The sequence below is a fragment of the Helicoverpa armigera genome, chromosome 31, assembly GCF_030705265.1.
Source record: "Helicoverpa armigera isolate CAAS_96S chromosome 31, ASM3070526v1, whole genome shotgun sequence".
In the NCBI taxonomy this organism is placed as follows: domain Eukaryota; kingdom Metazoa; phylum Arthropoda; class Insecta; order Lepidoptera; family Noctuidae; genus Helicoverpa; species Helicoverpa armigera.
Window position 1 is genome coordinate 4465556 of NC_087150.1, and position 13499 is coordinate 4479054.

The 13499-nt window shown below is 38.5% G+C and overlaps 2 protein-coding genes across 2 annotated transcripts; one reads left to right on the forward strand and one right to left on the reverse strand.

Annotated features, from left to right (window-relative positions):
- Positions 1-557: 557 nt before the first annotated feature.
- On the forward strand, positions 558-8205 carry LOC126054358 (E3 ubiquitin-protein ligase RNF220). Its single transcript, XM_064043260.1, has 8 exons — positions 558-926; positions 2159-2365; positions 3020-3157; positions 3588-3659; positions 4074-4196; positions 4796-4861; positions 5373-5447; positions 5961-8205. Exons 1-8 carry the CDS (start codon positions 561-563, stop codon positions 6051-6053), a joined length of 1140 nt encoding a protein of 379 aa, XP_063899330.1. The 5' UTR covers positions 558-560; the 3' UTR covers positions 6054-8205.
- A 191-nt stretch (positions 8206-8396) lies between these two features.
- LOC126054366 (dynein axonemal light chain 1-like) lies at positions 8397-13436 on the reverse strand. Its single transcript, XM_064043259.1, has 5 exons — positions 13140-13436; positions 12331-12442; positions 10029-10175; positions 9265-9435; positions 8397-8521 (listed from the first exon to the last, which is right to left on the reverse strand). Exons 1-5 carry the CDS (start codon positions 13289-13291, stop codon positions 8468-8470), a joined length of 636 nt encoding a protein of 211 aa, XP_063899329.1. The 5' UTR covers positions 13292-13436; the 3' UTR covers positions 8397-8467.
- Between the last annotated feature and the right edge of the window lie 63 nt (positions 13437-13499).

The following is a 13499-nucleotide window of genomic DNA, read 5'->3' on the forward strand; positions in this document are numbered from 1 at the left end:
TTAAGTAAAATTAGGAGAATATTGGGCCCCAGTTCGAGAGTGCTAATTGTATTGTAATCAGAGGCTACGATCCTTGGAAGGTGGTTAAATCAAGTGCGTATCTTAGAATTCATTGCCTACGTAGTTAGTTATGTTAAGGTCAACCTAATAAAAGCATGTAAAAGATATATTGAATTTTTAGTTTTCAACATTTATAAAAAAAAAACTATTTTTATCACAATTTTTTCTAATCAATTAGTAAGAAACTCACCAAAGTAAAAAAATCGACTAAACTAAATCACTGTCCCATCACTAGCGATTAAGAAATGTCATTGAAAACCAATCAAAGCAATTTAAAAAAAAAGTTGTGTAAACGATCTTATTATTATTGTTTTGCTTCCAATTATTTGTTTTATTACTAAAATTACCGCGTCTATGTCCGTAAGATGACTCGCGGTAACTCAACCGAACTTCCATTGAAAACTCCCAACTCTCAAAACGCGATTTAATAGTTCAATTAATGGGATGTTTACAGATTTTTAATCATTGTAGATCAACAACAAGATCTTTAATCCATTGAAATGTTACCAATTTTGATGTATAATAACATGGAAGGGGGTTCTAATAGTTTAAATAACACGCCTAATTCTAGTTTTAGTCAGTACGATGATAATATAATACTAAATTGTGTGAGAAATCGTAAAAAAGTGACAGAATTACCGAGTTGCCCGGTATGTAGTTGCACGATAAGACAGGGGGAATTAGACTCTCATTTAGCTCTGGAAGTGGAAAGACTGCAGAAGTTATCTAGTTGTGGGTCGAAAAGGAAGCTTAGTGTGAACTCTAGTGCAAATTTAGCGGTTCCTGGTTCTAGTACGAGTGTGGAAGTAGCTGAGGAAGAAGTAGAAGTGGATGTATCTGGCTGTCTAGGAAGTGATGTATACCAGGCAAGTTGAATTTTTGAATCTGGAACTGATGGCCGATTTTTCAATGGCTGCCGGCTGGTGTAAATTTTCATTTGAAAACTTGTATGAATGTATTATATTATTCAATAGTACTAGGGAAAGAAAAGCTTTTTTTTTAACTTAACAATAACATTCCAAAATGCAGGTAAAGTTATTCAAGTGTATTTGTATTATGACCAGCTATTACACTTACATTGTGGGATAAATAAATAAATGTGGGATAAAAATATAGCCTGTGTTACTCGGGAAGAGTGTAGCTTTCCAATGTGAAAGAGTTTTTCCAATCTGTTCAGTAGTTTCAGAGCCTTTAAGTGTACATTAGGCTAAAAGAGTGATTTTATAAGAATAGCTTGTATTTTTTCTCTTTAAAACTGTAAATTTTCCCCTTTTAACTTAACAATGAGACAAATTAACATATTTATTTATTGGGAAACCAACGGCTATACAAAAGATTTTATAGACAGAGAAAAAGAAAGCCAATTATAGGTTTTATAGAATAATACACTTATAGCTAGCTAGTCAACTGATCTATGAGACATTCAATTGAGTTAAAACAAACTCACACAGTTAAATTTTGAAAAAGTCATGAGTTAGCTGCCTACGAACCACAACACTCTTGGTATCGAATGGGTCAAAAGAGTACTCTTTACATAATTTGTTAAAATCCTTGCTCGCTTGCAACGTATATGTATTCTGCCTAACAGAGAAATTTAGCTTTTGTAATATTATAGCTACTTTTAAACCATGTGGAATTAGTTTCCTTGGGACACAGCAATGATTGTGGTGTTAACCTATGTTATAAGAATTTGTAAAGCATTGTAAATAATATGATGAACAAGTTACACTATCACTATGTTATCTGATTACTATTACATAATGTTTATCAGTTATTTTAGAGTGTCTGTTTGTCTATCCTTATCTCAATCTCTTATAACATTATAAGTAGTATTTTTGCTTTTATTGCTAGTAGGATTTTTATGGTTGGTTAATGTTTGTCTGCAATGAATGCAGGTACCAGTCTTACATGGAGAGACTGCCTATCTGACCTTCTCCCGAGACCCGAGTCCCAGTCGGACTCGGGACCCACAATGAATACTGTATGCAGCTTATAATAAAACAATAGAAAATCTCGCTTTATACCTACGCCCTGGCAAACAACAGGTAAATTGAAATATCTTGCCTTTTTTATAAATCCATCTGTCATCATCTTCCAGCGAGTACACTCGAACAGACTCCGGCGTCTCCGCGCCCGTCGCCGCAGCTCTCCCACCCCTCAGAGCGGGGAGTGTCCCGTCTGCAATGCTCGTCTACCCGTGTGCAGACTGCAGAGGCACGCACTGCGGTGCTTGAAGAGAACTGGTGCTGCGTTGGACGAGGATGTTCCTGACACCAGCTCGGAAGACGAGAGCATTGATGTCGAGGTACGTTACTTGTATCATCATCATCATCAAAGTCAAAGTCAAATCATTTATTTCATTTAGGCATTTTAGGCCTTCAAAAGCACTTATGAACATCATCTCAGCCAGCGGACGTCCACTGCTGAACATAGGCCTCCCCCTTAGATCTCCACAGATACCTGTTGGAGGCGACCTGCATCCAGTCACTTGTATACTTGCTACTGGTCTCGAATCATCCTCTGAGCCTATTTTCCCAACTATGTTGGGGTCGGCTGCCAGTCTAACCGTATGTGTGCTTTATAAGAAGCGACTGCCCTATCTGACCTCAACCCAGTTACCCGGGCAACCCAATACCCCTTGGTGTCAGACTTACTGGCAACTACTTCTTACTACTACTTCAATGACACCGGGACTTACTATAATTAAAATAAAGGTTACATAACGTACTTATGACTAATTAACAACCTCAAGCTTCGGCGATCGAGCGAGATTGAGGACAGTATGCACACACGGTCAGCACTTTCGTAACTCTTTCCGAGTATCACTCACTGATTTCCTACAAGTAACACTTCACTGTAAGTTCTGAATTGGTGGGTGCTATAGGTACATAGGTATGTAGACACATAGGAAGATGTCCATAGGTAGCATGGGTAATAATACTAATATTATTCTCAACAGAATGACGAGCCTACAGGCGGCGCTTTCGGCGCAGAATACCAGTGGTGCGGCGAGTGGCGAGTGCGAGCGACTGCCCTGCAGGACTCCGAAGCCAGGGCTGCGACTACAGTGCGCAGGGCTTCTAACGACCAGGCACTGGTATGGACAACATCATCAAAAACTTAAATTCAAAAAACTTATTTTAATTATAGTGAACACACCTAGTCAGAAGCCAGTAAGTCTGACACTAAGCTAACCAAGGGGTATTGGGTTGCCCAGGTAACTGGGTTAAGGAGGTCAGATAGGCAGTTGCTTCTTGTGGCACACTGGTACTCAGCTGCATCCAGTTAGACTGGAAGTCAATCCCAAAACATCATCATCATCATTCTCCTGCCCTTATCCCATTTTTTTTGAGGTGGGCACAGCATATTTTCTTCTTCCATACTCTTCTGTCTGCAGTCGTCTCACAAGTAACATTCTTTCGAGCCATGTTAACTTTCACAAAGTCCATCTATCGTTTCTTTAGTCGATCCTAATACATAGTTGACAAAAAGCTAAGCTAATAATGATGTGTTTCTCGTCTTTCCAGGTAGTTGATGGTGATGAAGACACAGAGTTATACGGCCCCCCTCAATATTCTCCATCAAGGATAGCACCAGATGTAAGTAATAATTTTATTGTTATTAAACAACTAGCGACCCGCCCCGGCTTCGCCCGACGGGATATCAGTATTTCCCCACAATTTAATGTATGTTATTATACATATAAACCTTCGAACGACACCATTAACTTTGACGTACACAGATTCAATTATTACATATCTTTATTCAATTTTTATGACTTAAAATGCAGCTATCATCATCATCCTCCGAGCCTTTTTCCCAACTATGTTGGAGTCAACTTCCAGTCTCACCAGATGCAGCTGAGTACCAGCGCTTTACAAGGAGCGACTGCCCTATCTGACCCCCTCAACCCAGTTACCCAGGCAACCCAATATCTCTTGGTTAGACTGCAAAATGCAAAATCAAAATGCTGGTATATATTTATAAAATAATTTCTTTACATTGTTTTTCAGGCAGACCTAACCCCTGTAACAGTAGAGACGGCAGAAGAACCCATAGACACACAAAATGAGGAGGAGAACAAAACACCCGAGCCTGCTAGCAAGTGTAACGGCTTAGTAGAAGCTAGTGCTGAAGTGAGTAAATAAATATACTAAAAATAATAATGATATCCTCCAGTTATCGGCGCGGATATTGAGCCCTGACCTTCACCTGCGCAGAAGTTATTTATTGGTTTATTGCCTTAAGTGTACAGTGCGCAAAGCGATCTCCACTCTTCCGCCGAGAGCTCATTATAAGTGCCGATAACTATAATAAACCTTGTCAATCCAATACTATATACAATACTAGCCGTTTTCCCGCGGTTTCACGGAACTACTGCCCGTACCGGTATAAAATATAGACTACTAGCTTCCGCCCGCGGCTTCGCCCGCGTAGAGTTCGGTTATATCGCGTTTCCAAGAGAATTCTTGAAAAGTCTGGGATAAAAACTATCCTATGTTCTTTCTCAAGGTCAACTCTATCTCTGTACCAAATTTTATTAAAATCGGTTCAGTGGTTTGGACGTGAAAGCGTAACACACAGACAGAAAGAGTTACTTTCGCATTTATAATATTAGTAGGGATGGTTAGAGACATATTTGTCTATCGCGTCGTGTCGCATGAAACCGATACCATTTTTTTTTTTCTTATTAATAATTATTTGTTTAACAGAAATTATTTTTTTCTAATTTCAGACTAGAATTCAAGCGTTAAAAGCAAGAATTAAAGACTTGGAAAGAAAGGCAAATGGTGCTGGAGAGGTAAATATAATTCTTATATAATTATATTTTATACTAGGTATTGTTCTAAGCTACCAATTTATCCTGCCTTCCGAAACACGAAGGAACTCGTCATGACAAGATGGTAATCCTCTGCCCATGTCCGATTTCTTCTAGGAGAAAAAAATACACTAAGGCTGCCTGTCCATCGAAGCGGAGCTAGTCTGCGGAGTGGAGAAACTGAGAAATATTAACCAATAGGATTTCACAAAATCTCCGCTCCTCAATCCCGCTCCTCAATAAAGCCTAATAGCTATATTATAATGCACAGATACCACTAAAAGTCTTTAAGGTCGTCCTACAAAAAATCGGCCCGATTTATCTGTCTTACTAAAATTCTGCATGGGCTGGCAGCCTAAAAGAGATTTTGACTCCTAACTTTTTTCCGGTATTTCTTTTTAAGGAAATATTGCCCACATCCAGTTTTAAAAATGTTAAAAATTAACAACTATAAATATTTATGAGTTTAAATATATGTAATTGTATTTTCCAGATGAAATGTCTGATATGCTTAGAACAGTACACCTCACCGACCGTCTCCATACAGTGCTGGCATGTTTACTGTGAAGTAAGTATCCTTATATTAACCTCCTGCGAAAAAGAGGGGTGGCATAGCCCCCCGCCTTTTGAGTTTTAAATAAAATTACTATAATAGGGTATATTGTAGCTTCTGCCTTCTGTTTCACCCGCATCCCGTGGGAACCTCTACACGAACTCGGATGATAAAAAGTAGCCTATAGCCTTCCTCGATAAATGGGCTATCTAATACTGAAATATTTTTCATATCTGACCAGTTCTTAAGATTAGCGCGTTAAAACTACACAATATTAGCATAGCTATTTACATGCGGTGTTTTTAAGATGAAAGCGGGTATTTCAGCTTTGATTCTTATGTTGTACTAGTTTCCACCAGCCATTTCAACCATGTCCTGTGGTAACTGCTTTTGGCTACTTGGAGATAGACTAGGTTTTCATGAGGGGAAGAATTATTCAAATCGGTTCAGTAGTTTCGGAGCCTTTAGGGTACAAACAAACAAGCAGCTGATAGATGCTTGTTAATTATATTATCTTTTTATTTTCAGGTATGCTGGCTCCAATCTCTAAGAGCAAAAAAAATCTGCCCGCAGTGCAATGCTATCACAACAGCCCAGCACTTACGAAGAATTTATATGTGAACAAATAAACTATAGGTAGAGCTTACTACAAGTGTATACAGAGTATTGGGGTTATTAACACCCCCTTGAAAATGGGGTTATAAAATACCCAAAAGAAAATTGGGGTGCGAAATACCCTCTGTAAATGTTGGGGTAAAAATATCCCCAACTGTTTTGGGGTGACAATATATCCCGTGAATTTTGGGGTAACAAAACATCCCCATTAATATTAGGGTGATAAAATACATATTGTATGTTGGGGTTGTGGAATACCCCAAAAAAGTGGGGTACCAAAACACCCGTTGGACAAAATGCCATAATACTACGAAGTGGTGAAATGGAGTTTTGGGGGACAGTCCTTTTTTTACTTTTATTTCAAAGTTCAAGTTGGGTACCAATAAAACCTATGTATGTTGGGGTAAAAATTACCCCATGCATTTTAAGGTTATCAAATCCCAATCTGTATTGAGAATTTGTAATTATATTGGAAGTTGCGAAGGACCCCAGAAATTTTGGGGTAAAAATACCCCATCTATGTTGGGGATTTTATAACACCCTACATAAATTTGGGTAAAATACCCCAAATGGAATAGGTGTTAAAGCAGTTTTGACTGGTTGTAAGAATATAAACGTTCTGCAAGGATTTAGGTAGGATAGAAGATTTGCTCAAATAATTTGAGTCAAGAAAGAATAAGTCTGATTATAAAATTCATTTTTCTTAATAACTGATTTGTATATTATTGAGAATTTGCGTGTAATGGAACGGTGTTTTTAAGTCAACGCTTCGACTTTTGACCCCAAATTTTGGGGTAACCCCGAATTTCGGGGTTTAATTTACCCCAAATTTTGGGGTCTAATTGACCCCATATCTTTAGGAAGTGGTGGATTTTCAGACACATAAAAAAAACAACACATTTACAACTTTATTTAATATTTAAATAACATATATTTGTTAATACATACATACTTTTGAGTTGCACTATTTAACTATAACAATTACCAAGGGGTATTGGGTTGCCAAGGTAACTGGGTTGAAGAGGTCAGATAGGCAGTCGCTCCTTGTGGCACACTGGTACTCAGCTGCATCCGGTTAGACTGGAAGCCGACCCCAGCATAGTTGGGAAAAGGCAGATGATGATAACCAAACTATAACCAGCCGTATACTTGCCGCCCATTGGTCAAATCAGCGATTTGACAAATGAAAATGGTTCGGTTATCGTTATAGTTAAATGGTGCAACTTGGTGTAAAATTTCATTGTTTTTGCACAATTCAATATTATTCATAGAAAAAAATATTGGTTACATTATTTATGAATTATAATAGAAAGCCAAAATCGAGATAAAGGCTGTGTAAGAAAGAAAGACAGTGAAAGAGCTAAGAAAAGCCAAGATTCCACCAAAAATTGTTTGCGATCAAATATGTACTAGATGTCGCGAGTCCACAGCTAGCATGTGTTCGCGCGGCGGTTGCAGTGTCGCGGACATGTTAGTAATGTTCGCGCGCAATGTGTTACTGTTTGCTACAGCAAGTACACCACGATATACATTTGTGTACATCACAGAGGCAGATTCTAAGCTGCTTTGTAAAATACAAGATTCTTTTCTACCATATTATCCTTCAAAAAGATTAAGTATATTAATGGTCGATCCCAATAATCTGTCTATAAGTTAATTTGCTTACTAGAGATAGAATTTTGGTAAAGAACCAACCTCTCGGGTATGAGAGTGCGTGTTCAATTCCAGTTCAGGCAAGTACCAATGCAACTTTTCTAAGTTTGTATGTACTTTCTAAGTATATCTTAGACACCAATGGCTGATAAGGTGAAGGAAAACATCTTGAGGAAACCTGGACTATATAGTCTGAAATCACCAACCCGCATTGAGCAAGCGTGGTTTTTTTTGCTCAATCCTTCTCCGTGTGAGAGGAGGCCGCAACCCAGCAGTGGGACGATTAAAAGGCTGTAACAGTAAGTAATTTCTAATTCCTATCTTTAGTAAGCAAAGCCATAGATAGATAGATAATTGGAAGCGGAATTTAAGCAAGCCGACGATGCCAAGGGCATGATTTTGTGTTTAATATTATATAATGTAATATGCCTTCTATGAAGAATTGTACAATAATAGTATATAATTTTAAGTTTAAAATGTAAATAAAATTATTTTTTTCTATGATCTTTTGTGTTTTCTGTGTAACTGGCCGTTTCCCCGTGTCCTGTGGAAATTACTGCCCGTACCGGGATTAAATATAGCCTATTTTACTCGAGAAGAGTGTAGCTTTACAACACTGAGATCATTTTTAAAATAAGTCCAGTAGTTTTTGAGTTTAACCATTACAAACAAAAATACTTTTTTCCTCTTTATGATATTAATAATAGATAGACATTGGTTAATCCTCTGTTATGTAAATCGTCGTTATTCCGAAGCATATTTTTTCTTCAATCGTTGGTTTCGGCGCTAACCAAAGTTTCAACACCGTCACCTCCGTCGGGCTGTGAAATAAAATACATAGAGGTTTATTATAAATATCTACTTAATTCTTCCTGCCCTGTTCCCAATTTAATTTGGGGTTGGCGCAATATGTCTTCCTTCTTATTCACACTCACTCCCTTCTTATTCATGTCCTCTTTCAAGCAATCCATCCATCTTTTCTTAGGTCTTACTCATAAAGTAAATAACCACTAGAGAGCGCACTCGCCAATTTCTTCTAAGAACACGACTCACCACTGCGGGCGGGGGGACGCGGCATAATCCGCGGCTACTATTGGTCAGTTCACGGTCGCTACTAAAGGATCGTACTGATCGTAGCCTTATAGTACGCGCAAAATCACTAACTTTTGGCGAGCGTCGGGGCACTGTATGCGCAGTCAAGTGGTTTTATAGTCTTTGGTCTTACTCTAGTATTAGATTATTGAAATCCCTTATTCTTTAATTTACCTGCATTTTTTTAACAACGTTAAAAAACAATCAAAGAACCCCTCCCGCTGTGGGTTAGCAGCGGTGAGGGAGTGTCAGACTTACTAACCGTCGTGTTCCATCGTAGGCCTTTTATGTAACAGGGCCGCGGGTGACTCTTTCGAACAATCCTGCAGCCCAGAGAATCGGATGCCCTTGTAACTGGGTTGAGGAGTTCAGATAGGCAGTAGCTCCTTGTGGCACACTGGTACTCAGCTACATCCGGTTAGACTGGAAGCCGACCCCAACATAGTTGGGAAATTGCTAGCCAGTTCCTTACCTGCATGTCAGCAACAGTCAAAGGCGGTTCATCTTCTCTGAGCACAGTTTCTCCGTCCAACTTCTTCAGATTGGGAAGTCTTCTAGCGGCTTCTGATCTCCAAGCTTCCAGTTCACAGCCATCATAGAGGGGGTTTCCAACGAAGAGTAGGTCTTCTAAATGTGGTAACTCCTGGATAATGATATGAAAAAATAATAATGGCGTCCAAGGCTGATTTCGACCACGGCGGCTGTGCTCATAGAAGGAGATCAGCCAGCTGCGCAGGATATATTATAGTGCACAAGCATTTGCTTGGACTGCGGTGCACTCACTATTCCTTCTCTCTCTTAGCGCGATGGGACGACAATCCGACACCATGAGAGAGAGGCGCAGGACCGTCATTAACGTGCTCTACAATGCACGCGATAAAAAAATACTATGGTGTGTATAAAATACTAGCTGTTTACCCGCGTCCCGTGGGAACTACTGCCCGTACCAGGATAAAATATAGCCTATGTTACTCGGGAAGAGTAGCTTTCCAACAGTTAAAAACATTTTCAAATTGGTGCACCAGTTTCAGAGCCTTTGGGCACGAAGAATCAAATTGTTTCCTTTGGTAACAGCGAACAAAAAATGTGTACCTACGCTATGTCGCGAGTCCACAGCTAGCATGTGTCCGCGCGGCGGTTGCAGTGTCGCGGACATGTTAGTAATGTTCGCGCGCAATGTGTTACAGTTTGCTACAGCGTGTACACCGGGGGAATTCCGCCTTTAGTTCATCTTACCTGTAACTTATTAAATTCACTCCATTCCTTAACTAAATTGTTGCTCATGTATAGAACTTTTAAGTTTCTCAAAACATGGATCCCTTTTAGTTTTTCAATCAAGTTGTAAGATATCCATAGTTCTTCCAATGTATCGCCGAGCGGTTCCTAAAACCATGAAAAAAAAGTTTCTGACGAATTGAGAAAGTTTTGTTCATATTTTTCCGTACCTAGTTACCTACTATATTGTGAAGACATTAGAAGCCAACTTTGGACATGCAAAGCTTTTCGACAGTAGGTTCATGGGCGTAGCCACACTGGGGCAAGCTGGGGCATTTGCCCCACCCTGGGCCCTGGCTCTGACCTGTAAGATGTCTGATTAAACAATGTTTTTTTTACTAACTCTAACTAACAACATCAACAATCATATGTACTATCCGTAAATTGTCGACTTTGAAAAGAGCGCGATCAAAACAAAATGCACGCTCGAGTTCCCGAACGTGCGCGGTGCGAGCGTCATTTGAAAGCGAGCCGTATTCCCTAAAAGAATAGGTGTTATGTGGCGTAGCGAGCCAAGCCGTCCATCTAATCCAAAAAATAATGCATTGAAGGAGATGGAACTGGTAGATGTGATCAAAATTTCGGAAATGCAATTTTATCCTAGTGTAAAAACCGCGCTCGCAATTTTGCTTTTTATCGACTTATCTATGCGAGCGAGGGCGTTTTTATATGGACGTAAATCGGGTCTGTCGTACCTAGTCCCCCCCATGAAAAACTATATTTGGGCGACATTTTACGTAGTTTTTGGTTTTGAGGCTTAAAAAATAATTAAAATTTCGCGCTCGCTTCGCTCGCGTTTTCAGAAACTGTGTTATTTTTGTATTTGTCAAGAAACAAAAAGTTAAGTACGTTTGGGCTAAATTTTACGTAATATATTATTTAAGTCCGATAAAAACTTCACGCTCGCTCCGCTCGCGTATTCAGAAACTACATGCCCTCATTTTTGCATTTGTCAACAAACAAAAAGTTAAGTACGTTTGGGCTAAATTTTACGTAATATTGTGTTTAAGTCCGATAAAAATTTCGCGCTCGCTTCGCTCGCGTATTCAGAAACTATATGCCCTTATTTTTGCATTTGCCAACAAACAAAAAGTTAAGTACGTTTGGGCTAAATTTTACGTAATATTGTGTTTAAGTCCGATAAAAATTTCGCGCTCGCTTCGCTCGCGTATTCAGAAACTATATGCCCTTATTTTTGCATTTGCCAACAAACAAAAAGTTAAGTACGTTTGGGCTAAACTTTACGTAATATTTGGTTTAAGTCCGATAAAAATTTCGCGCTCGCTTCGCTCGCGTATTCAAAAACTATATCCTTATTTTTGCATTTCTCAACAAACAAAAAGTTAAGTACGTTTGGGCAAAATTTTACGTAACATTTGGTTTAAGTCCGATAAAAATTTCGCGCTCGCTTCGCTCGCGTATCTAGACACACGGCAGTGTGTCCGCCAAGTTCGAGCAAAAAAGCGACACACCGGCCGTGGGTTATATTACACGAACCATTTCGGGCCAAATTCGACCCCCCTGTAACTCAAAATCTATTTTATTTACGCATATCAAATTTCTAGTATCTGTTGAGACCCCCTCACTTATCTAAAATACAAAATTTCATTAATATACCTATTGTAGGTCTTGAGCAAAGACTATAAAACCACTTGGTTTTATAGTCTTTGCTCAAGCTTTTTCTATTAAGCTTAAGTTTTAATAGAAAATTAAATAGTTGATTCATTGCGTTTAGTAGGTTTATAACAAGGTGTATGAAAACTTGCCAAGTAACATCATTAAAAAGTAACTATTTTTAACTGAGGTATGTGTATGGAACTTGGTACTTATTCAGATCTCACTTCTTTTATAGGCGAAGCATTCCCATATTATCGAACTTGGCAGTCTTTCACATTTTTGTTTTGGGTGGGATTCAGAAACTACATGCCCTTACTTTTGGCTTTTGTCCTGTGTGTGATTGTTTATTTTCTGTACCTGAAAATATAAACCTCTCAAATTAAGAGATTAACGGCTCAAGATACAAAAAATCGGAGGGCCCCCGCCCTTCCCCGGGGATAGGTTGACTGCTGCCCCACCCTGAGCCCAAAGCTGGCTACGCCCATGAGTAGGTTATTAAATTATCTGTATGTAGGTACTAACAAATACGCAAGGACTCAAAAAGAGTATACTTAGCTAACTTTGGACTTGAAAAGTTATATGGCTTAATTTCCAAAACATTTACTTATTGAAAAGTTGGTGAAAGAGCAGAAAAAAATCATCTCACCATGCCAGTAAAACCCTTAATATAATTTCTGCCCAAAGAAAGTATTCTCAGTTTTTTAAAAGTGTTTAATCCAGTTACTTTCTCAATCATATTCGTAGATAAGCTTAATTTCCTGAAAAAAAGAAATTGTTTTTTGTTTTTAATTTTTGCCGCCTTTTTGGCGAAACCATTGACAGTTATTGCGATGTTGCCATAATAATGAAAATCTATAATATATAGATAAGTTGACATACTCTCTCCTCCTTGAACATTTTAAAACAAAAATGAGTTTCGAAAGATTCTGAATAATTTATATAAGCCAAGCCAAGGTTTTTATTGTTCAGCGCTTAACATGCATGTCTGAAAATGCTTAAGACAACAAGACACCTTAGGATAGGGGTCAGAAATTCAACCATCTAACGTGCTTTTAGAGGTAGAGATGGGTAGAGACTTTTCTGACCACTTCCCCAACGACCATAAAAGCAATACTATATGTGAGGATTACGTAATCGACATCTTGATTTAAGCTGATGATGAATCTTTGTACCTATTTAAAAATAATCCTGATGGTTTAATATGGATCGAGTGAAAACCGAGAGATGTGATGAACGAAGAGCGATGGATGTGAGAGTCGATATAAGATAAGAAAGAGTGAGATGTGAGATGACGGCTGATAGAAGAGTATGAAAGCAGAAAACATGGTGCGCCGACCACAAACTTATAAAATTGGGATAAGGGCAGGAGGATGATGATGACGGTTTTCTTACTTAATCATCGTGTGCTTTAAAAGCTAAACAATGCAGTAATAAACTCGGTAATAACAGACTTACTCGCAATTCGTCAAAGTAGCAAGAGTATTATCCATCTTCTCAATCGGCGGCCATTGAAACATAAGACTAACTTCTGTGGCCGTAGCCGCTTGGTCACCCGTTTTATCTTCCCATTTCTTTATAGCTTCTTTAATAGTCGTGGCTTTAGCCATTTTAAAGTATTACTTAGTATAATATTGCGAACTTATATTGACCGCTCCCTAGTAACGCGAATATTGATAAAATAAGATCATCATCCAACAAGACAGGTTAAATTATTTTCAGCAATTTATATTTATCTTAACCTGCTTAAAGTAATAAAAATTCTACAATAAAGATATAAAATAAACTTATTTTATTTAATTTTGATAATATTTTTGA